Source organism: Polistes dominula, unplaced genomic scaffold, assembly GCF_049000335.1.
Source record: "Polistes dominula isolate Pdom_NZ unplaced genomic scaffold, Pdom_raw_medaka contig_27, whole genome shotgun sequence".
Taxonomy (NCBI): Eukaryota; Metazoa; Arthropoda; class Insecta; order Hymenoptera; family Vespidae; genus Polistes; species Polistes dominula.
In genome coordinates, this window is record NW_028300906.1 from 2,222,759 (window position 1) to 2,246,807 (window position 24,049).

General features: G+C 29.8%; 1 protein-coding gene across 1 annotated transcript in view; it reads left to right on the forward strand.

Annotated features, from left to right (window-relative positions):
- Positions 1–24,049, forward strand: part of Sol1 (CUB domain-containing protein Sol1) — a 395,528-nt gene that overhangs the window by 120,788 nt on the left and 250,691 nt on the right. Inside the window, exon 5 of the mRNA XM_089179486.1 lies at positions 3,633–3,847. Coding sequence (XP_089035612.1) covers positions 3,633–3,847 — 215 coding nt within the window. The remainder of the gene's footprint in view (positions 1–3,632; positions 3,848–24,049) is intronic.

Below are 24,049 nucleotides of genomic sequence, written 5' to 3' on the forward strand. Positions count from 1 at the left end.
TAAGACACTTGAAGTGGTCACTCATTGTTACAATTGTTATACAAAATTATGAATTGAAATTATGCATGAAATTTATCGGTTTTGAAATATGAAATATTATTCTTGTTTAAAAGATCAACGCGTATTATTTTAATATGTTTAAAACGTAATTCTTCTTTAATTTCATTTCGAATTCGGTTTAAGTCTAATCTGTCTACGAGGAAACTTGTGAACACCTGCTGCTGCTGCTGCTGATGCTGGTTGGTACTGTTACTACTACTGTTATACTACTGTTACTACCTTTCAATGCGTAGTGTAATCGTGCTCGATTAAGTATTAAATGAGTTGAAACGAGGCGATTAGGATTCGAAAGATTCTCTTAGAAATTTGACGATCTATTTTTACGAGAGACTATAAACCCTTTTAGAAAGAGAGGACTCAAGCTAATGAACATTTCGATTTTATTTAACTTCGTTACTTATTCTTCTTCTTCATTTTTTTCTTTTATTCTTCCCTTTTATTATTTAGCTGAAGTATAAAATTTTATTTTTATCGTGAATAAACGTTGCATTCGTTGTATTAGTATGCCTATTCCCCAAACTATCGTAAGAATGCAAACAACTCGAAGAAGTATTCCCTGTACGCTCGTTAGAAAAGTCATTTGTCGAAAGGTTAGAAGAGAATACTGAGCTTTGTATGTATCTACACCGTGACTTGTTTGAGAAAAATTTCATTCTTCCCTAATACGCAAACTTTCATAAATTCTTTGATATTAAAAAAGTTACCTATATTTTTTATTTTATTTTTTTATTTTTTGTTATTTTACAGTATAAAGAAAAAATAAATTGTAATTTTTTATGTAGTCATTTGGAATTTACATTAATATTGGAACATTATGGTTCAACTAACGAATGAAAATAAAATATTTTAATGCGTTACACACGGTATAGGTGGGTTGAAAAAAAAAACCCAGTGATAAAATTCCCTTGTCATCTTGCTAAGTAATCCAAAAAATTAGGCTAAATTATATCTTTCTCTTTCTTTTTTTTTTTGCACGTAAAGTAGCCTAATTTATTTTGATTACGATTGTTGGTAAATCTAATTAAAAAGATCCTCTCGTTGATTATACGAGATATTATGATTATGATGATGAACGGTAGACAGGATCGATTTAAATATTTTTTTCCCCTTTTTTTTTTTTTCTTGGATAAAAGGAAGAGTTTTTTTATTTCTCTCTTTCTTCTCTTTCTCCATCATTCTCTCTCTCTCTCTCTCTTGGCCTGTTTCTATTTTTCTTTTTCTAAAATAAATAAAGAAAGAAATCATTTCGATCTGAAAACGCCCAAGGCTTTTTTTTTCTTCAATCTTCCACTCTCTCTCTCTCTTTCTCTCTCTCTCTCTGTTTCTTCTCCTATCACATCTTTTTATTTCTTTTATTTTATATTTTCTACCTTTTTCTTCTCTGTCTCCTTCAGTTCTATTTTTTCCTCTTCTTCTTCTTCTTCTTCTTCATCTTCTGTTTATTTATTATTATTATTATTTTTTTCTTTTTCATTAAAGCAACGAATTTGTAATAGCTTTGATCTTCGATCGTAAGAATTTTCTCGTTGACACGCGTCCTGAGATTTATCTTTTCCAGATGAATAATTTTCTTCTCAAACCTTTTGTACGTGAAGCTTGACACGTCACAGATTTCATTTCATTTCATTTCATTTCATTTCATTTCATTTCATTATATTTTATTTTATTTTATTTTATTTCATTTTATTTTTTACTCTTTCATTTCCATTGGAAAAAAAAAGCTATTGCATAAACCTTAATCTGCACTGATTTTTTTATGAAAGGTTAACCACCTATTTGGAAGTTATGTAACATGAAAAAACACTTGGTTCTCTCTTTCCATCTCTCTTTTTCTATAGTACGATGTATAAGTGTATGTGCGTGTACCGTTCTCTTTTCAAATACACGAGAGAAGATATTTCAATTTTTTTATTTTTTATTTTTTAAAATACAAACAAAAAATACATAAGCCAGAGGATCGAACAATTTCATGCTTGAAATAAATGTTTTAACAAAAGATTAACGTTGGAAAATAAAGTACACATTTAATACTTGTTACTTTTTATTCCTTTTTTTTTGTTTTTATTATTTCTATCCGTTTAATACGTTCGATTAACGCAAAACGCTCTTAGCAGAAATTATTCAAATCCATTAGGGTAAAATTGCGATGGGGGATTGGTTGGAAGAAGAGGGGTAGGAAGGGTAGGAAGACAAAAAGGAAAAAAAATTGTAGGAATGAGTCAAAATGCTTATCTGTGTTCTTCACGAGTGTTTTGTTTGTTCGTTCATCCGTCCGTACGTTCGTTCCTGTTTGTTTTTCTTCATTTTAGGTAGTTTTTTTTTTTATTTGCATGTTTTTTTTTTTTCTTCTTTTGGTTTGAAAACTCTCTTGAAATGAAAATACTCTTTGAAATAAATATTGTAAACTATCGTAGCTTATTCGGGTTATAAACGTTTACCATCGTATAAACAGATATACATAACAAAGTGTTGACGATTTCGAATAGTAAACAATAGGTTTAATTTAAACAAAGGTCGGGGATATATAATAGTCGCAGACGAATCATCGGAGAGAACGAACGTTCGTCGAACACAACGAGTTCAACGTATTCATCCGAAAACGAGATGGGGGTGGGAGTGGGGAGAAATTTTTTTTAACTACTTCCAATTAAATCCATGTATTTTATTCGCGTAAGTAAATGATATATATATGTGTATATACATTTCCATTTATATATAATATCAAATAGTTTATTTCGAATGAACATTGAATAAAAAACAAACGAAAGAAAAAATAACACGATAATTTGATTATTATTTAAGAGATTTTATTTTTTAAATAAATAAATCGTGTATCGTGTATCGTGTATCGTGTATCGTTTTTCTATGGTTTATAAATTTATTAAATATATTATTTTTAATTTTTATAAAGGATTTAATATATGTATATCACACAGATACTACATATATTTAGTGTGTCTAGTATACTATATATTATATATAGTAATTATTACTATGTATAGTATTATTAAATAATTATAGCAATATTTATTATTACTATAATTATATTTTATAATATTAATATATAATTGTAGCAAAGTATTTATTATTATTATAATTAAATATTAATATAATAGTAATATAGTAATATTATTATATAATACTAATATAATATAATATATTAGTATTAAACTAATATATTATATATATGCACTATATATATATAGTATTATAGGAATATAATAATATTATTAATATACTAATATAGTATAATATATTAGTATTAAACTAATATATAATATATATGCATTACATATTATATAATAAATTAATTTACCTATTTTTATTATGTTAACTAATTTTATATATCATTTAAATAAAGTTGGCAGATTTAACTGTTAAATAATTAAAACTAATGGTTTTATTAACAATCCATTTATTATTTAGTTTTAAATCAACGATCATTCAACATCATTTGACATCGTGTATATATTTATATGTATATTAATAAAATTATTGGATATTTTTGAATAAAATATTTGATTGTGAAAAAAAACAAATATAAGAGAAGAACAAAATATTGATTGTTTCAGTTGTACGAGGGGTGACTTTGTTAAGGTATTCCTTCATTTGGAAAGCGAAGGAGTCTCGGAATATACACCCTGGTCTGGAATTTTGTGCGGTGAATTACGCGACATCCCTCAAATTTTGTATAGTTCGAGATCTACCCTTATACTTGAACTTCACACCGAGTTATCATCCTCTAATGCTACGGGCTTTTCTGGAACTTTTCGCTTCATCGACAGACGTAAGTTTTTTTTTCTTTTTTCTTCTTCTATCTTGTTAGTTGAGTCTTCTTTTCCTAACGACTTTTCTTTCTTCTTAATTATATATATATATATATATATAGATATAGATATATTGATATATAATAATTACAGTTATATAAGTTTATAGACAGTTATTATCGTTGATTAGAAATATGTTCTCTTTTGTTGTTAACAATAATCAACAAACTTACATCGTCATTCGACATACTCGTTCATATCGTCATTACATTTATTGTTAATTTATTTCAACGTCATTTAATTATTACGGATCAACGAATTTATTTTATTTTTCCTTTCTTTTTCTTTGTTTTTTTTTTGTTTTTTTTTTGTTTTTTATTAATTTTTATTTAATACCGAACCATTATTTATTTGTCGTGATTTGTGTCAAAGCACTCGTACGTGATTAAGAACACGTACGAAGGATCACTGTAGGTTCTAAACAGTAGCGTGTGTATTTTATACAAAATATTATTTATAAAAATATCTCAAAAAACAACAAAAAACAAAAAACAAAAGTATCAAATATGTCGCAGTATTAAATATCTGAATATGATGAACGAGTGTGAAAATTGATAAAACTGTGTAAAATAAAATAACGTATCGTTTATTTGGTGTAAAATGAAAATACACGTAGTACAAAATGATTAATCAATTATTGCGATATATCATTCTCGTATTTTGGGTAGAATAAAATTGATCCAACAAAGACCTTGACATTGGGGAGAGTATAGGAAAAGAAATAAGAATAAAGAAAAAAAAAGGAAACAAAATGCATCCAGGTTGCATGTAATGCGCAAATGCAATGCGTTACTACAAATCCATTTCGTTCGATCCATCATCCCGAAAAGCATCGTGTTTCCTTACCTGTGTGTGTGTTTGTGTGTGCTGGTACACACACTTACGTCAATATGCGCATACGTATGTACGTGAGGAAAGGAAGAAATCGCAAGATGTATTTGTAAAAAAAAAAAAAAATCTCCTCTTTTAACGTAGGAACTGCAGTGCTTTTTGCATAATATGTTTCCGATCTTTCGTTTGATGCATTCGCCCAATGCAGTTTTATTTTCTTTTTTTCGAAGATTTCTTTTCAAACGTAGATTCGTCTTTCGTTTTCTTTCCTTTTATTTTTAATGTTTTTTTCTTTTTCTCCCACACAATAATTTATAAAAATAATATTTAAGATTTATTATTGAATATTTTCTTATAAAAATAAATTGTAGAGAATTAAAAAATCAACGATCATTCATAGAACAAAAAAAAAGAAAAAGAAAAAAGAACATTTTTATTAATCGTATTTATTTTCATTTGCATATTTTCTATTCGAACAACGTTCTATTTTTGTTTCTCTTCTACCATTATACAATAATATTTGCATTTATAATTAAGGGAGATGAGAGGAAGGGGGAGGGAGGAAAGACAATTAAGAAAAAGTGATGGTGCAATTCGCGAGGTTAACGTTCGTGCAAACAGAAATTTATTTTCAACCGGTTTGAAAATTCCTCTCTTCCGTCTCTATCATTCTCGTCGAACAAACGCATCATAAAATTTGACACACCCCGTTGATTATCCACGTCACACCATAAAATAATAAATAATATCGTAGAGATAGCTCGTTGTCAGAGGAATAGGTAGGAAGGAAGGAAGGAAGGAAGGATGGATGGATGGATGAATGAATGGATGGATGGATGGATGGATGGATGGAAGGAAGGAAGGAAGGAAGCGAAGCTGTGATTAAGCATGTATAATTTAAATGTAATTTCTGCCTCCTGCCGACCGAATTTTAATCAAACGTATAGAAGAGAGCAGTAGGAGGGAAGAAATGCATAAAGGAAAAAAACAAAGAAAAAAAGAAAAAAAAAGAAGAAGAAGCAAAGGGGTAGTAGTAAGATGATAAAATAATATTTCAATATTATTTAATTATTATAATTTATTTATAATTTATTATATATATATTTTAATTATTTAATTATTATTACAATATATTATTTTGTATTATATTTAATTATAATATATATTAAATTATATTATATATAATATAAAAATATTTATAAATTATAAGATATTAAATTATAATATATTAAATAATAATATATTATATTTATAATATATTATTTAATTAAATATTTTTAATATAAATATAAATAATTATAATATGTTTATTTTATAATATATATAATATAAATATATGTAACTATAATAATATATTATTAAATAATGATTTTATAAACATTATCTAAAAATAAAATTTACGAAAATTCATTTACAATTCTCCATTATTTAATAATTATCACTGACAACAGAGTTCACACCCCTGTTGGATTATTTAAACTCAGTTCATAGTTTGTCGTAATGATCTTGTACATGTAATCCATGCAAATGAACGATAATATAGGAAATAGAAGGAGGAGGAGGAGGAGGAGGAGTAAGAGGAGGATAGAAAGTGGGTGGTTGTTAGGATGTAGGATAAAGGTATGTGAATTAACGGTATAATTGCCAGTCTCGTTGTAGGGTATTAGGGTATCCCCGAATGGTTAGCGATAAGTATCATTCCGACAAAGCATTACCGTACGTGAAAATGAATGGGGGTTGGTCCACTCTGTATAGAAGAGAGAGAGAGAGAGGGCGAGAGAAATAGGGATAGATAGAAGATCCAAGTGTAACTCTACACTGCGGTCTAATTCATTTATCCTGCTACCCTCACGGCCCCAATCTAGCTCTGGAAATTCGGCAATTAATGAGAAAATTGCTAACGAAGAGAATCTTCGATGAAAATATTACCCGAGGCCGCCTTGTGGTGTGTATCCCCTTCTTCGATTAACACCGGGTGAAGATTGGAGCTGGTAGGAAACTCTTCTCTTCATCTTTCTCAATAATTTGCTAGAAAATTTCAAGAGAAACTTTATACCTTCACCAACCCCTCTGCGATAATATGGTCTCTCCTAGGTCTATCCTTGTTTTTTGTTTTACTTCGTTCAATCTTCCTTTCATGCGCGTACGATCTGATAGATTACTTTATCTCTTCTTTTTCTCTTATCATTCCACCCTTCTCGTTGTCAATCGTTAAACGGGGGCAATAGATTTGTCTGACAAGGGCGGAAATCGAATCGTTAAATACTAAACTGCTTGTTTTGATGAACAAATTCAAACCAGTCGAAAGTTTAACGAGTGGAGTAAACTCGAGTTTATTTTTTTTTTGTTTTTACTTTTTTTATAAACTTTATTTCCTTTTATCTTTATCTTTTTTTTTTTTTTTTTTTTTTTTACTCTATTTCTCTTTCTTTTGTCAGTTATTTATACACGTTAAAATATAATTAATGAATTACGATTTACCATAATTGTTTCTTACGTGTATATAACATGTGTGCTTTATCTTTAATAACTCACTTCAATATTAGCCTTACCTCTTGGAATGTACTACTAAATAAACAGACTTTATCGTTAAATAAACTCTCAATTTCTCTATTTCTTAATAGACACATTGTCGTGTAGGTAATTCTATAAATGTTTTCAATTTAATTTCAAGTAAAATGTATATTCATATAATAATATAAATGATTAATTTTAATTAATTATACAAATGTTATCATTCAAGTGAATAAAATCAAATGTGAATATAAAATGCATTTAAAAAAATTATAATAAGCAATTTTTTTTCTCTTTTCATTGATAATATTTGTATCCAATTACAAAGTAAACTAGTTGAATATTTCTTTCATAATTTGTGTTTGAAATGATTTAATATATATTAAACAGCAAAACATGTAAGTGTGATATTAATTAATTAATCGTATTGATAAATGTCAAACAAACAAACAAAAATCTTAAGATATACTTATCTTATATTTAATAAAAAAAAAAAATTAAAAAAAAAGGGAAGAAAATAATAGGACGTTAGTTCTCTCGAGATAGAAAGGAAATATGGGCCAAGTCGGAAAGTCCTTCGGCTATTTGCACGGTATTGATTAAAGTGGCTAACTCAGCCCGGACTATTTTCGAGTTTCGCTATCCCACCAACCAACCAACCAACCAACCAACCAACCAACCAACCCATCTCCTCCTCACCAGGCAACCTACTAATTACAGTGCGAGTGCTATCACCAGACTTCGCTGATGACTCTACATTTCGATTTTTTCTTTTCTTCTTTTTCTCCCCCCACCCCCACTCCTTTTTATCGTTATCTCTATTCGTTGCATTTTCAATTTCGTTCGACCATACATTGAAAGATAGACTCCTACTTTCGGCATATTCGACAGGAACTTTTCGATATTTATTTTTTTTAATTTTATTTTTTACCTACCCTTCCTTCCTCATTTCCCTCATCCGCTGTAAAAAAAAAGTCGATTAAAAATAATTTAATTTCATTTTAATTTCAATTTAATTAACAAAAATTTATTTGATATTTTAATCAACGAATAAAGGGAGATATTTTTGATCAACATATTTAACTAGCTATCGATCAAAGTTTATTGATAATTGGATAGAAATAATATAATTTTTTCATATTTTTTTTTAAAATAATTTTAATATAATTTTCCTTATTATTTATTTATTTATTAATTTTTTTTTTCATTCTTTTTAATAGAAATTTTCCATTACAAAATGAATCCTTTTACTCGTAACATTTAGATGGTGCATCCTCTAAAGACATTTTTACATATATTTATTAGATTTCAGTTAGGTAAGAAAGGTTGGGAAGATAAATGCGTTCTATATAAATTCGTAGATCGGAAATAAATCATCGTGGAGGTGGAGAAGAGGTCTTCCCCGATCGATCGCACACTCGGAGATTGGGAATGAAATAAAATATTTACTTACCTCTTATCCCAGGTCTTTTTTAGATTTCGATATAATTGGTATGGTAGTTGGTATTTTAAGAACGGTTTCCTTTTTTTTACTTTTTTCTTTTTTTTTCTTTCTACGATTATTACTTTTTTTTGTTTTCTTATTTCTACATTATCGTGTACGTAATTAATATTAATATTAATATATTATACTAGAGGTGCCCCGCCACGAGTTGCTGTGGCTCACAATCAGTCCGATACACACGTCTTTAAATCAACGAATTACCTTATATCGCCATCTGTTAGAATTTTACCGAACTAACAGAGATAATCATGACTCTTTGATAATAAACAAATAATTCGCGATTAATAAAATAATATTGCGATTATAAATTGAGATATAAACAATTGTATCTTTCAAGTTGAATGAAACTGCACACAGTGTGCAAAATTTGATTAAAATCGGTTCAGTAGTTTAGGAGTCCATTGCGGACAAACAACGTGACACGTAATTTATATATATATTAAGATTATAATTAATACGTTCACATATATTATATGTATATTATTACTCTTATATTATTATATATATATATTTTTTTTCTTTCTAGGATTATTACTTTTTTTTTCTTTTTTCTTTATTATCGTGAACATTAATAATATTAATATAGAAATTATTTGAATTACTTTTTTTTGTGTTTTTAAATATATATTATATTATATTATAATTAATACGTTCACATATATTATATTATATTATATTTTATTGCGGAAAATAATATTAATGTTTAAGTTGGGAAAAAGAAAAATTCTTCAAGCATCGTTAAAAGTAGAACGCTTTTACAGTTCTCTGAATCGGATGTGCATCGTTGCAGACTTGTTCCGCGGTTAAAATTTGAAAAAGCGATCAGCGATCCGTATTATCATGCTAGGGTAATTTCACCTTTGCGATCGTTGAGATAAAACAAAACGGTATCCTTTTTTTTCTATCTCTCTTTCTCTCTCTTTCTTTCTCCCTTTCCCATTTTCTATTTCTACGCTTCTTTTTCCATAGAAATATATGTATAATATGTACACACACACACACACACATATATATGTATATATATAGTCGTAATTCACAAAATATAGAAATAGAAATAGAAGTTTCAAGTATAGGATGAAAAGAAGGGTTGATTCAGGAAGAGAGAGGAAAAGGGCAAAGGGATGGGAACGTGTCCTTTTAGCTTTTCCTGCCAATTCCCTAGTTTCATTCTCTCGAGACACCCGATACTATTGTAGAAGTAGGTACTTAAACTTGTGAACTTTTTCAAAGTGTCAAGAGTTAACGTAAATCTTCTTACGAGAAAAAAAAACGATAGGGAAAACTAGGAAAAAAGTATTATTGACGATAGAGAAGTAAAATTTATTCTAAACAAGTGTTGTCTCTATCTCATTCGTTTTATGGTTCTCATTAAGAAACTTTCTTTACGCTACTATTAAGAATCAACGATATTGTATTTAATTATTATCTCTCATTAAGCTTTAATATAAAACGTTGTAAAAATTATTATGTTTACCATAATTGATATTAATTTTAATTGAAGAAAAAAAGAAAAAAAATAAATAGAACCTTACATAGAATGCAAGATTTTTTCGTAAATATCATCAAATTTTCGTATATATATATATATATATATATATATATATATATATATATATATATATATATATTTTTTTTTAATCATTTTGTAGATAGATAATTAAAAGTATTAATGTAATAATTATAATTTAAGGTATTTAAATATATATATATATTATAAATGGAGAAAATAGGTCACAAAATTATTACGAACAAAATTCTCGTGTAAACTTATGTCAGTCTATTCGTTTATTCGCGGCACATTATTTGCTTAAATTTCTCTACGAGTGCATATATATGTGTCGTTTACCATCGCGTTCCCATTGGACAGCCCTTTTTATCTTTCATCCTGCGAATGTAAAATGTCGGCGTTATTAAAAGAAATAACGGGAAAAATCTCGCTGCAAAACGCTCGACGATTCTCGTTTTTGCATTCGTTTTAAAACGATGTTTACCAAGTTAACCGAATAATTTCGATTTTTCTCCGTTTTCTTTCTCTCTCTCTCTCTCTCTCTCTCTCTCTCTCTTTTCTTCCTTTATAACCAACTTTACGAACGCAACTTTGCGTTACCACGTTACCGTCAATCTACGAATGCGTATATTTTTAATTGATATATTTCGTTTTTGTTTTTTTTTGTTTTAATCAAATAACCAACTGCATTTCCTCTTTATTTTTTTTTTCTTATTTTTTACAAATATCAAAATTAACTTGAGCGAATAGAATTTTTCTTCTCCCATAATATAAAGAATCAATCATGATAATTTAATAATATTTCTATCGGAATGAACCAAAAGAACGAAAAAAAAAAAAAAAATATGCAAATTGCGACGATCTGTAGTATTGTTATTTCAAGAATTTCTCTTTAATATTTTAAACAACGTTAACGCAAACCTTCCCACCCTCTCTCTCTCTCTTTCCCTCTCCTCCTCACTTGTTCTTCTCACTTTGTTTTATCGATACTTGAAAATTCATACGTAGAAAAGCTTTCACCAAGTGAGATTCTAGAATATTATAGTGAGAGAGAAAGAAAGAGAAAGAAAATGAGGTTAATGTTTGGATGTATATATATAGATATATATACGTGTGTATGAGAAAGAATACACGGTTAAAGATGTGTGTCCGTTGATTGCTTTAATTTGCACCAAAGCGAGTAGTTTCATAATGAATCGCAAGCATCATTAAACAATTAATTTACGGAATTCAATCGTAGCGAATGGAAATAACGATGGAACACAATGGGGGAAAAGAGAAGTATGAAATGTTGTGAAATCGAACATATAGTTTCTCTCTCTCTCTCTCTTTCTCTCTCTCTATCTGTGTATTTTATTCTTTCACTCTATTGCATTCTCTCTATCTCTCTCTTTCTCTCGAACGAATAAAATTTTGCGAGCTTTCGAACAGCTGCTGCTGCTGCTGCTGCTGCTACGCCACTTCCACCATCACCTACTCCACCTCCTCCTCCTCCTCCTCCTCCTCCTCCTAATGTAATCAAATATTTACACTGTCGTGTACGCACGCTGATTTTAAAATAACAAAGTAAAAAGTCGTTCCTCGATGGGGGATAGGAGAAGGAAAATCCTATGACCCGTTTCGAAAGAGGGATGCATATTTTGTTGTTTTTCCAGTATTTTTCGTTTCTTCTTTCCCCCCTTCCAATCTTTACCCCATCTCCTCGCCAATTTATTTATCAATTTTTTGGGGGTTTTTTTTTTATTACTCTCTCTCTCTCTCTCTTATTTTTTATTCGTTTCGTTCTTGTTACCTTTTTTATTTCTGTGTTTTTTTTTTTATTTTGTTTATAATTATTTTTCATTCCTTCTCGCTGACTTCATCCAATTTTCTTGTCCCGTAAAAAGAGAGATAGAGATATTAATTCTTTTTTTTTAATTTTTTTTTAAATAATTAATTAACGGTACAATGGCAACTCGTTGTTAAACTTCATTTTTCTCGGATTGGTTTGTTCATATATATATATATATATATATATATATATAATTAACACGTCCTGTGCCAAGTTTTTTTTTACCTGACTTGTCATTCAGGCCATTTAATTTTGCTTGAAAAAAAATCAACCATTACATGTAATTATTAATTATTGTAAATATAACACAATTAAACAAACTTATGTCCTTTGTTCTATATTGCATTTTGTATAATGCATCAATAATTTAATAGAAATATTTCTCTGTACAGAATTAAATTTATTATAAACATATATCTTTAGCTCATTAAATAAATATGTCTAAAGGTAAGTGTAACACTGGTGGTACACGTGGCCTGAAGAAAAAGTTTAACATGTACCACCGATGGTACACTTAGCACGGAACGTGTTAAAAAAAAAGGAATATTCTAGCGCACATAAATGGTAGATCTGTTTAGTGAGAGAAAGTTACAGGTAGGGTACGGTTAGTTTGATCGTGAAAAATAGCTTGCGAGGAAAGATTCATGTTGGCTTGGTGTTCAAGAAAAAGATGAATGAATAAAGATGGAAGGATGTCAGAGTAATTAACGATTAAATGTACTAAATTAATTCTCATCGAAGTTAAATAGGTCCAATGAAGCTGCAATATATTCTCATAATATTTCTAACGTTAACAAAAAAAAAAAAAAAAAGGAAGAAAATGCGTAAAATAATGCAACGATTCTTTGCGTATTTATATTATAAAATTAATTATTTAATATAATTTATTATTAAATTTGTTTTTAACAATATGGATTAAAGGATAACAGTCGTACGAATAACAAAAAAAGTTCCATCTTCCTAGAAAACACTTCAATTAAAAGTATTCACCAATGAAAGGATTCAAATAAATGAAAGTTATTTATGTGTGTTACAATTATAATGTCATGTGTATGTGTGTGTGTGTGTATGTATGTGTCATTGTAATTTACTCAGAAAAAAATATACCTAGGGAGAAAATACGTATATCGAACGAGAAAAGAACAGTCACGTAAAAACGCACGTGGCTATAGTATATAAATACACACATACACACACATAATTATATATCTAATATATACGTATATAAGTATGTATTGAATACGTGGTACAACATAGAGAAGAAAAAGAAGAAGAAGAAGAAAAGAGTGTGTGTAATGGGGATGGGGTTGAAGGTGGAGGAGGTTACGCGCAGCCGTCGAGGTTGGCGCAGCTCTGGCGCAAAGTGACTACGTGTTCAGGATACCAACCCCATTAAAATCTATCTACGCTTGCCCACCATTCGTTCGTTCCTTCGTTCATTCGTTCGTTCGTTCGTTGTAGCTTGAAATTTAAGAATCTTCCAGAGTTTCGCCATCGTCCTTTCGAATCTCCGTGAACGCGGTACCACTCTACGCGAGAAAAAAACAGAAATTGAGAGAAGAAAAAAAGAAAGAGAGATAGATAACAAAAAAAAGCATACACATACACACACTCACACACACATACACTTATGGGTTAGTAGTCGCACGAAAGAGTAAGAAAGAAAATAAACGTGATGGTGGTTCATTGGGAATGGCTCGTAAAATCTAAGAAAAAGATTTCTACTTGTATGTGAGAAAGACGAACGATACCAATTCCTCCCCGTTTCCCTTTCCCCTCGCTACCCCATTGGTCGAATTTCCGATCGAATCCGATTGCTATAGGGTAGACAAAATTTCTATTTTCTTAAAAATTTTATTCTTCCTTGGTATCCTTCATTTTTGTTATTCTTTTTTGAAGTGAAAACTTCTTTAGAATGGGAGTGATCTTAAAAGTAAATAAACGGAAACGGAGCTATGTAACGAAGCTATGAAACGGCTGCCATACTAAATAATAAGAGAAAAAGAGACAAGCAAGTGGTTGTATATGTGTGTGTTTGTGTGCGACTGCATACCAAAAAGCATAAACACACATATTATTTCGATACTCGATATGTTTGTAGGAAGGAGCGATAAAAGGGTAGAAAAAATCGGAAAAAATCTCACTACTTTTCGGAAAAAACCTCACTACTTTTCGGAAAAAACCTCACTAATTTTCGAAAAAAACCTCGCAACTTGTCTCATTTCTTTGAATTAAGAACTTGCTTGCTGTGTAATCTGTTATCTATTTATATATGTTTTCAATTAAACGTTTAATAATTTTTGAATGTGATAACAATAATATAATTATAATGTTATAACAAATAAACCCAACAATTATCCTACTCCTGATATTCTGCAGTCGTCTCTTTCTCTCGAAACTTAGTTTTTCGAAGGTTTCACTTCTAACATGTGTGATCTGCTCACATGATTTTTTTTTATGTTGTTTCTTTTTTTGTTTTTTTGTTGTTGTTGTTGTTGTTATCATTTTTGCTTCTTTTCATTTCATTTCTTTTTCCCTTCCTATTTCTTCATTCTCTTATTCTTTCTCGCTAGAAAAGGGTTGAAGGGGTACGAGTTGTGTGGAGGAATGGGAATTTGCTTCCGGTGAAACCACCGGTACGCTCGTTTATGCACTTTTTTTTTCCTCCCGTCTCGTTCTTTACGACAGAAGCCACCGTGACGAATGGGGCCACGCTCGATCCCTTCGAGAGAAAGGGAAAGAGACAGAAATAGAGAAAGAAAGAGACACTTAAACCCCCCCCCCTCTTCCTCCTCACCCCTTTCTTTTATACTCTTATGTATACTTATATTGTATTTATGTGTGTGTATATTTTTCTTTTATTTTTTTTTTCTGGTTGGTCGAGATCGATTTTTTACGAAGACGAAGAATAAGAAGAAGAAGAAGAAAAAGAAGGAGAATATGGGACAAAACGATTTTTAGAATAGTACGAAACCAATGGAAAAGAAAGAGAGTCCTTTTCTCTCATTTTGCCGATAAATGATGTGACACCTCTCTAGCGAGAGAGAGAGAGAGAGAGAGAGAGAGAGAGAGAGAGAAGAGGAAAATGAAGTCGTAGAAAGTTTAATAAAACGTTCCCTTTTCCTATCGCTCGTTAACCGCCCTAGAAGAACCGGTACACCGGGTCTTATCTTTATACGTTTCATCGATTAATCGAACTTTTCTTTTATTACTGATGAAACATTTTCTAACTTCTCTCTCTCTCTCTCTTTCTTCAAAGTTTTTACTTCATTCATTAAAAGTATTATATTTTATATAATAGTATTATGCATATTGTAAGAAATAATCGTATCGAGTGTTATACGTTTTTTGGTTTTTTTTTTTTAATTAAATTTTTTACACTATCAGTTTTGTTACATCGAAATTATTTTAATACGTGAGTAGAATAGGGACATTATTTTTTTCATTAAAATGTATCTTTTGATCAAGTTTCTTCGAATTTTATTTTGTTCCTGAAATAAGTGTCATTTGTAAGTTTTTTATTTGATACATTTTTCCAAGTTTTGTATAATACACTTGTGCTAAACAAATAATTATATTATTATTATTATTATTATTATTTAAACTTTACCAAAACTGTATTATTTATTTGTAAGATTTTTAAGGATCACAGGTAACGTGAATCATTGATTGGATTACGTTTCCATAAAACAAATTCTTCTTGCGAAGAATTTAATTGTATTACTTGTACCATTTGGGTTAGTCGACGTTTGACCAAATACTGAGTTTTACTACTTACCCTATCAGTGAAAATGAAGTTCAGGTCAAAAACTCGGTTCTACTACTTTCTCCATTAATGGAAATCAACGTCAGAGTAAAAACTTGGTTATACTACTTTCCCCATCGGATAAAAATTACCGTACGATGTAAAACTCGGTTTAACTACTTTCCCCTGCTTTTCTCAAAATCTTTCGTCCAACTTAATACTCAGCTCTACAATTTATTTTGTTTTTTCTTCTTCAAATTGTTCGTTTGACCATAATCTACTATATTCAACTTGGTTTTATAATACTCATTCTTAGAATCAAATAATCATCGTTATTACTTATCCTGATTATTTTATTCGAACAATATTAATCTTTACAAATGCATTCATTATTTCTTCTCTCTCTTTCTCTTTCTCTTTCTCTTAAACAACAATAAAGTTTCTAGCTCTTAACTGACGCTTATTTGCAACCTAAATTAATTCCCATTATATAACGAAGTTTTTGCTTATCTCATAAATTCCATGCTAGTAAAGTAATTACTGTTTGGATCGGTCCGCATAAAAGCGTGCGAGCGCGTAATTCCATTTTCGCGAGAGCCTTTCACTGCCGTGTCATTTTCTGATAGTCACGTTAACTACTGCCCACACTTGACTAACGAAGCATTAAAGGTCCGCTATACATAGTGGCCACTTACGGTGATGAAAGGTTCATGTAATTTTTTTCTTTTTTCCATTTTTTCTTTTCTTTTTTATGTATGCACGAGTACCACAAATGAGTTGTGGCTGTAGTTGTTACACCAAGTATTATAATTAATTCATTAATGATGCAAATTTATAATTGACTTTAACCCAATTTTCCACTTTATCATCATTATTACTGTTGAAATTTTCAAATAATTTCTTTCATAAAATATAAAATGTAATTATTTGTAAAAAGAATTGTTTCAATCGAATCAAATTTCAACGATCGTTTATATTCATCCATCAATTTTGATATTCCCTAGCCTAAAGGCTAGGGAAAGATTTTATACGTTGCCTTCCGAAATGCATTTTTTGTTTGTCCCTATTAATGCTGCTAGCTGCGAATTCGCACAAATTGGTCCGTACGAAAACGGATTTAAAATCGTTTCCACGTCGCGTCCGCTAGAGTTCAATTATTATTTTTCAATCTCGGACAATCTGTTCGAGGTTCCATCCCCCTTTCCATTCATCTCCTTCCTTCCACCGCATGCTAATCCTTCCTACCTCTTCATCGAAAATATCGATCCCAACGAGGTGGCAATTAATTTTCTATGTAATTTACATGGGCTCGGATCACTTCGACTATCTTATTGCATTATAGAAAATAGATGAACTTTTCAATAATCTAATCATGTGTTTTTTATCTTAATTTTTTTTTTTTTTTTAATTCATCTTTTTTTTCTTCTCTTGGTTTTTTTTTTTTTTTTTGGATTTTTCAATTAATTTTTGTTAAAACAATAATAAAATAATATTTTTATTTTTATTTTTTGTTTGTTTGTTTGTTTTATTCTTCATAGTCATTTGTCATATCGTTGAATGATCTTAGAAATTTGTGATCAGGACATTCTTTATTAACTGTCCCAAGGTTATATAGTAACTCAAGCAATTCTTTTAGAAAGTAACTTCGTAGAAACGAAATCACCCGTCGACATAGTAAGTGCGGACAATCGTCTTTGGATTGTCCTAAAGACTTCCATTTTTCATAGTGTAGAAAGGGTTGAAAGAGTTGAAAGACAAATTTTCTAACCGAGAAGGCGAAGAAAAGCATCTCGCACTTTCATACATCGATCGTCTAACATAACTCAACCCTTTAGATAATTTATTATACCTCTGAGTACTTTTCAAGGGCTCTGTCCTAGACGTATTTTATCGTAAATCCTACTACCTTCTGTCTCTTCTTCTAATTTTTTTTTTCTTCTTTATTCTTCTTAAATGAGAGATATCGTATAAAATAAAAAAGAATAAGAAAAAAGAAAACAAAAAGATACGAAATAAATGTTCTTACGGTATTTCGAAACGAATAAAACTTCCAATTCATTTTCTACGATTTATTTTATTCTACATATGCATAGAAAAATAAAATAAAAACACATGTGTACAGATCATACAAGTTAGAAATGAATGAGATGAATGCATGGTATCAGGAAGTAGTATTATTGATTATATTAGGTCGAGTCATAAATAAACTTTCGTTTTTTATGAGACAATGAATGGTGTTTCTGTCACTAATAAGTGCAGGACATTTTTCATGGAGTTTTTTTTTTTTTGTACTCTTTGTATCTGTTGGACGTGTATCTATTGAATTTTGCTTCAATATTACCTTTAAAAGGTTCGTCAAAGTTAGAAAAACGTCCTGCACTCGGTTCGTCTTTTATGGTCGTATCTCCAGAATGGAGTTTTACAAACCAATTTCTGACTGCCCTATCAGTTATCAGTTCTGAACCGTATACGCTGCATATTTTTTCAGCTGCCTTGTTTAAATTATTAAAGCATTACATGTCGAATATTCACTTTTTACTATCCATTTCAGAAGTTAAGAAAAATGGTTAAATGTAACATTGACTATATAAAAAAGTTGACAGAAGACTAACTAAATCCTCATTTATACAGTGATATCAAAAATTCGTTTGTTTTGGTGACTTATAGTAGGTAAATACGAAAAATTCTACATAGTTGCATTGGATGTTACTTATGACTCGACCTAATATAATATTATTACAATATTATTTTTACTTATATTGTCATTATTTATTTAATAATGATACAAATACGCGTCTGTAAAAATGCAATTCTCCAAACACACTTGAAAATGTTGCTTACTAGCGAAACCCCCATTCGAAAGAAGTTTGCATTTCAAATAAAAATAAAATAGACAATACTTCAATCGAATTAGATATTCGAACCTCGACACCTGAGGAGGAGGGGAAACGAATTTGTCAATTATATTTGACAGGGGGGTTAAAACGCGTTACACTTTGACGAATCACGTTGAAAGGTCTTTGAAAACGTAGTTCGCACTTCAACTTTCACGAGAAATATCGTTGGGTGGTGCTAGAGACTGTTGGTTTGGGAGGTAACATTCCAGTTCCAAATTCCATTAGCGTAGATTTGAATAATTATATGTGTTCAAATACTAGGTTTCTACTACTACTACTACTAGTATTAATACTAGTAGTAGATGACTGTTGGTTGGCTGGTAGCTGGCACATACCTAGTGTGGACTGAATCGCAAACGTTGTACCATTCCCTAACGAACTCTCTACATTTCCCTTGAGTTCTTAAGACAATAATACGAGCACTCGACCGTACGTAGAATGAGTGTGAGAGAAAGAGAGAGAGAGAGAGAGAGAGAGAGAGAGAGAGAGAGAGAGAAATTCTATAATTTGCCATTGAAAAAGAATATGAAAAACAAAAACTATAATAGAAAAAAGGATTTTCGTCTAACGAAAAATGTTCTTTCAAATCGAAGAAAAAGAACAAAATATTAAAAAGAAAGAAGAAAGTGAGATTGGTCATTTTACTCGTAGAAACAAAATGATTGCATTTTAAAACGATTATTCCCCTCCTCTCTCTCTCTCTCTCTCTCACTCTCTCCCTCTTTTATCGTTTTGCTTTCTTTTTATTTTTATTCCCTATCCTCTTTTCATTTCACTCCACTCACTCTTAGCATTCGTTCATTCTTTCTACGTTCGCATTGAAATCGTTAGATAAGATGGCTTTAAATTATTCCCTCCTCCACCTCCCCTCCCCTCACCTCATGTAAATAGCATCGATTTTCTTCCCGTTGAACGAACGATTCCATCCGAAGATGGAAAATTGCGAAAGTTCGTTAGAATCGAAGAAGCAACTCCTTCCTACCTTCTTCCTAACTCCTCCTCCTCCTCCTCCTCCGCCCTCTTCCTCCTCTTTTTGCTCCTCCTCAACTCCGGTAGAACGCGCACGGTACTTTCTCGTTTACCTAACGTTCGTGCAGTGAAATGGTCCGGATGGTTAAAGGAGAGGGATAGTACTAGTAGCGATGAGGGGGCTTGGGGGAGAAGAAAGTCATAAATTGCAAGGATATCGTTGGCCTTATAGTAGTATTCCTTGGAAGAAAAGAGGGAAAGTATAAGAAGAGGGGGGGATAGGGGAAGGGAGTTAGTGGAAAGAGATCGGCCATTTTCAAAGCTCGAGCCTATTATCACTTGTCTGAGATAAGGAAGGACTTCTTGAAAGTGTAAGAGAAAGAAAGTGAGATAGAAGTAGAAGCTATTTTAGAAGGGATATGTATGTATATATATATAAGAGAAAGAGCCCTTTGAATAGTTAGGCACTTTCGATACCTAGAGAAGGTCCAAGTCTCTTCTTCCTCGTTGAAATTCGAAGGACAAAGCACTCGGTACGTTGGGTTATCGATACTTTGAGAAGTTCTACCACTCCAGTTGATAGTTAGTGTTCATTAAGCATGGGTCTCACCACCACCCCTCCCTTCCTCTCCCCCACCAACGACGAAGACGATGACGAGATTTCAAATAACTGAATGTGTATGGGTGTATGCAAACATCGATGTAAATTCTTAATATATATATATGTAAAAGCTAGATCCCTTCCACCTACCCCCCCCCCCCATCACTTCATTTCATCCACCTTTCTTGCGATCCTCTCGCTCGCTCTCTCTCTCTCTCTCTCTCTCTCTTTTCATGGTTTAGTTCTAAGGTAGAAACTATACTAGTAAGTTTCTAAAGACACGAACTTAAGGATACGATAACACTGGTAAACTAATGTCAAAATGTTTTCAGACTATCTTCTTACGAAGTTAAAATTCTTATGTTATTTTTTATGTTTTTTTTTTTTTTTAATCCGTTCTTCGGTCAGTTTTTTTTTGCTTTAATTTTCTTATTTGAAAATTAAATAGGATCTGTTGTATCGTTTTTGATATGATTTTTATTTGAAATGTATTTATAAATATTAAATTATTAGATTATATTATTATATTATATATCGTAATATAATTATTTTATTATTATATTACTTATATTATTATATTATATACCGTAATATAATTATTATATTATACTATAGTATATAGTATATTATTATATATATATATATTAAATAATATTAAATTATTATATTACTTATTATTATATTATATACCGTAATATATAATTGTTATATTACTTATATATTAATATTAATAATTATATTAAATTACTATATTATTATAGTATGTAAATAGTATATATTATTATATACATATTTATTAATATTAAATTATTTAACGTTAATACGTTGATATGAGTTACTTTTTTAGTGACATATGATAAACATTACTTTTTCCTTTCTTTCTTTCTTTCTTTCTTTCTATCTTTCTATCTTTTATTCTTTTTCAAGAAACATATTTTCTTTTTCCCCAATTTTCTTTTCTTTTTTAATTTTTTTTTGAAAAAAGAAAAATTTCCATGAAATCTTGAAAAGAGCGATCATTAAGAAAATTGTAGATGCATGAAGAAATACGATATAGGGGAAAAAGGGAAAATATTACAAGAAGATGTAGAAGAAGTAGAAGAAGAAAGGTATGCAAAAGAGCAAGAAACGTTTTCCTCGTACGATATATACATATCTAGTTTTCGCACGAACTTAGTTGACAAGCACAAGAAAGCTAAAGGGTGAATTCAGAGGTTTCGCGAAGGGATGTTATGAGGTTTCTATAGAGGTTGATTAAGAATGAACACGTCTTTCTCCTATCTTATGTAACCATCTTTGCTAGAAGATATTATTCTATATTATACCTTATGTAATAATATTCTAACTATACTAATCAATCTATCAACATACATATATATAAAATATATAAAATGTCATTGGTTAACGTTTGTAAGATCTTTTTATTAAAATATACACTAAGACGTTTTAGTTAAACTAGAAAAAGAAAATAATTATTACACTGTTTTTATGATAATAGTAAAACCAGCACATTTCCACCCTTGTTCTTCTGCTTCTTTTCTTTATTGCATAATGTCGTATTCAAGAAAGTCTTGGAGAATTCAAAGAAGAAAATGAGAATGCTTCTTTGTGTGAAGAAAATGGTAGTAGAATTTTTTATTAAAAAATGCTGAATGTAGTACCCACCTATATGTTCTGTATAATAATGATTGAAAATAATCTCGAGTTTTTCTATTTTTATTTTTACTTACTTCAACGTTTTCTTTTGTATTCTTTTAATTATTTTCTTATGTTTTATTTATTTTTTCAATCATAACAATATAAGATTGTTTTACAATACAAATATGGATATATGTGTACGCGTGTATATGTTGGTGATATATATATATATATATATATACAACATTCGATGACAGTTTAGTGATATATTTCTCGTAATATATCGCCAGTCACGTATCGCCATGTGGTACGTTCCAATTAATTAACGATTATCTACGCGAATCTCCTATTCGCAATATTTATTCATCTTTTTTTGTTTTTTAATAAATTTTTATTTATAATTTGCAATATTAGATATAGAGATAAACGTAAAGTATGAATTATATCATAGGGGATCTTTCAGTAATCACAATTTTTCTTTGTTCGCGAAATACATTTATTCATTAAAGAAATTTTAAATTAATTAAAGAAAATTGTTCAATTTCCTTTTGTAAAAACTCCTTGGATTTTTCATTGACACAAATTAAATGTGAATGTATTCATAGAAAAAATTTCCATTACTTTTCAGTACTTTTAATATTTATTACGAGGAAAATATTAAAAATGAAATGAATATTAAATCGATTCTTGGAAAATGAACGTATTTCACAATTAAATGAAAAATTATTTACGAGAATTTTCAATATGCCATAATTATTTTTATTTTGTATTAATTCGTTTCTATAATTTGTAATGTTATGAATGATATTACGAATTTATGAATGATATTACAAATTTATGAATGATATTATGAACATATGAAAAATGATATTTGTTCGTAGAAAAATATTAGAAAAGAAAAAGAAGTAACACTATACTAAGTATCGATCCTTTAAAGAACATATTTAATACTTTCTATGTGGTATAATCCATGCTTTGATCGACGACGTCTTGTATTCAGGTATTTCGTGAAATCCGCTTTGCAAAAGGTACAGAAGCCTAAGCGAATATCGATGTATGTTGTTGGAAACGACAACGTTTAGCACCGAGGAGAAACACCGAGAGGTCCGATCGTATCGCTACGTTTACGTGCCTTGCAAAAACAACGAGTATGAACGTTTACTATATATATATGTATGCATATACATACATACACGTATACTATAGTACGTACTTATGTTTCTATATATGCAAGTATGTGAATAAGTGAGCGAATCTCTTGAATGGGTGTAAGTGAGTTTGCATAGTTCTAAAATCATCATTGTCTTCTACCAATGAGAAATTATTCTAATATTCACGATAAAACCATCTATTTTTTTTTTTCATTGGCCAACTTTTTTTGAAATATTTACGATACTTTTTTCTAATTTTTCTTCATATTTATTGCACAAGATAAAAAAAAAAAAAAAAAAAAAAAAAAGATGAATGATTAAGAGCAAAAAAAGAATTCATGTATACTAGATGAGTTTTGCATAATTTTGAAAAATCTTCTTTTTATAACTGGTAGAAAATTATCGAACTATACATTAAATATTTCTAACTTTTCTTCATATTTTATATCAAAGTATAAGAGAAATAAAATATAAGAAGTGAATGAAAAAGTATTTGAGAGACGTGAATTTTGCTTTTACCAAAATCATCGTGAAACTTATTGAAGGATACGACGATTAAATGTCAATTTTTGATGACAACTTTCGTTGAATATTTATTTTCAAAGTATGAGAAAGATAAAATATAGCGTAAAAAGTGGAAAAGAGATAGAAAGAAAGAAAGACAGAGAGAAAGAGAGAGTCAAAAGCTCACGAAGCCCTTTTCCGCGTGATCGGAATAAAAAAATAAAAGGAACATTTAGGGCCCGAGGTAAAGGAACGAAAGTAGTAGTAAGTCAGCATCGATTCTTCTCTTCATCTTCTTCCTTTTCTTTTTCTTTCATTTACGAATTCTCTTTGTTGTCGAAGCATTGAAACGTGGATAGAAAATAGACAAAAAAAAAGAAAAATCGAAAAATTTGTATAGAAGTGTAAAAGGTGGAAAATGCAATGATTACTTTTCGATGAACAATTTTTTCGGCTTGTCCGAAATCAAA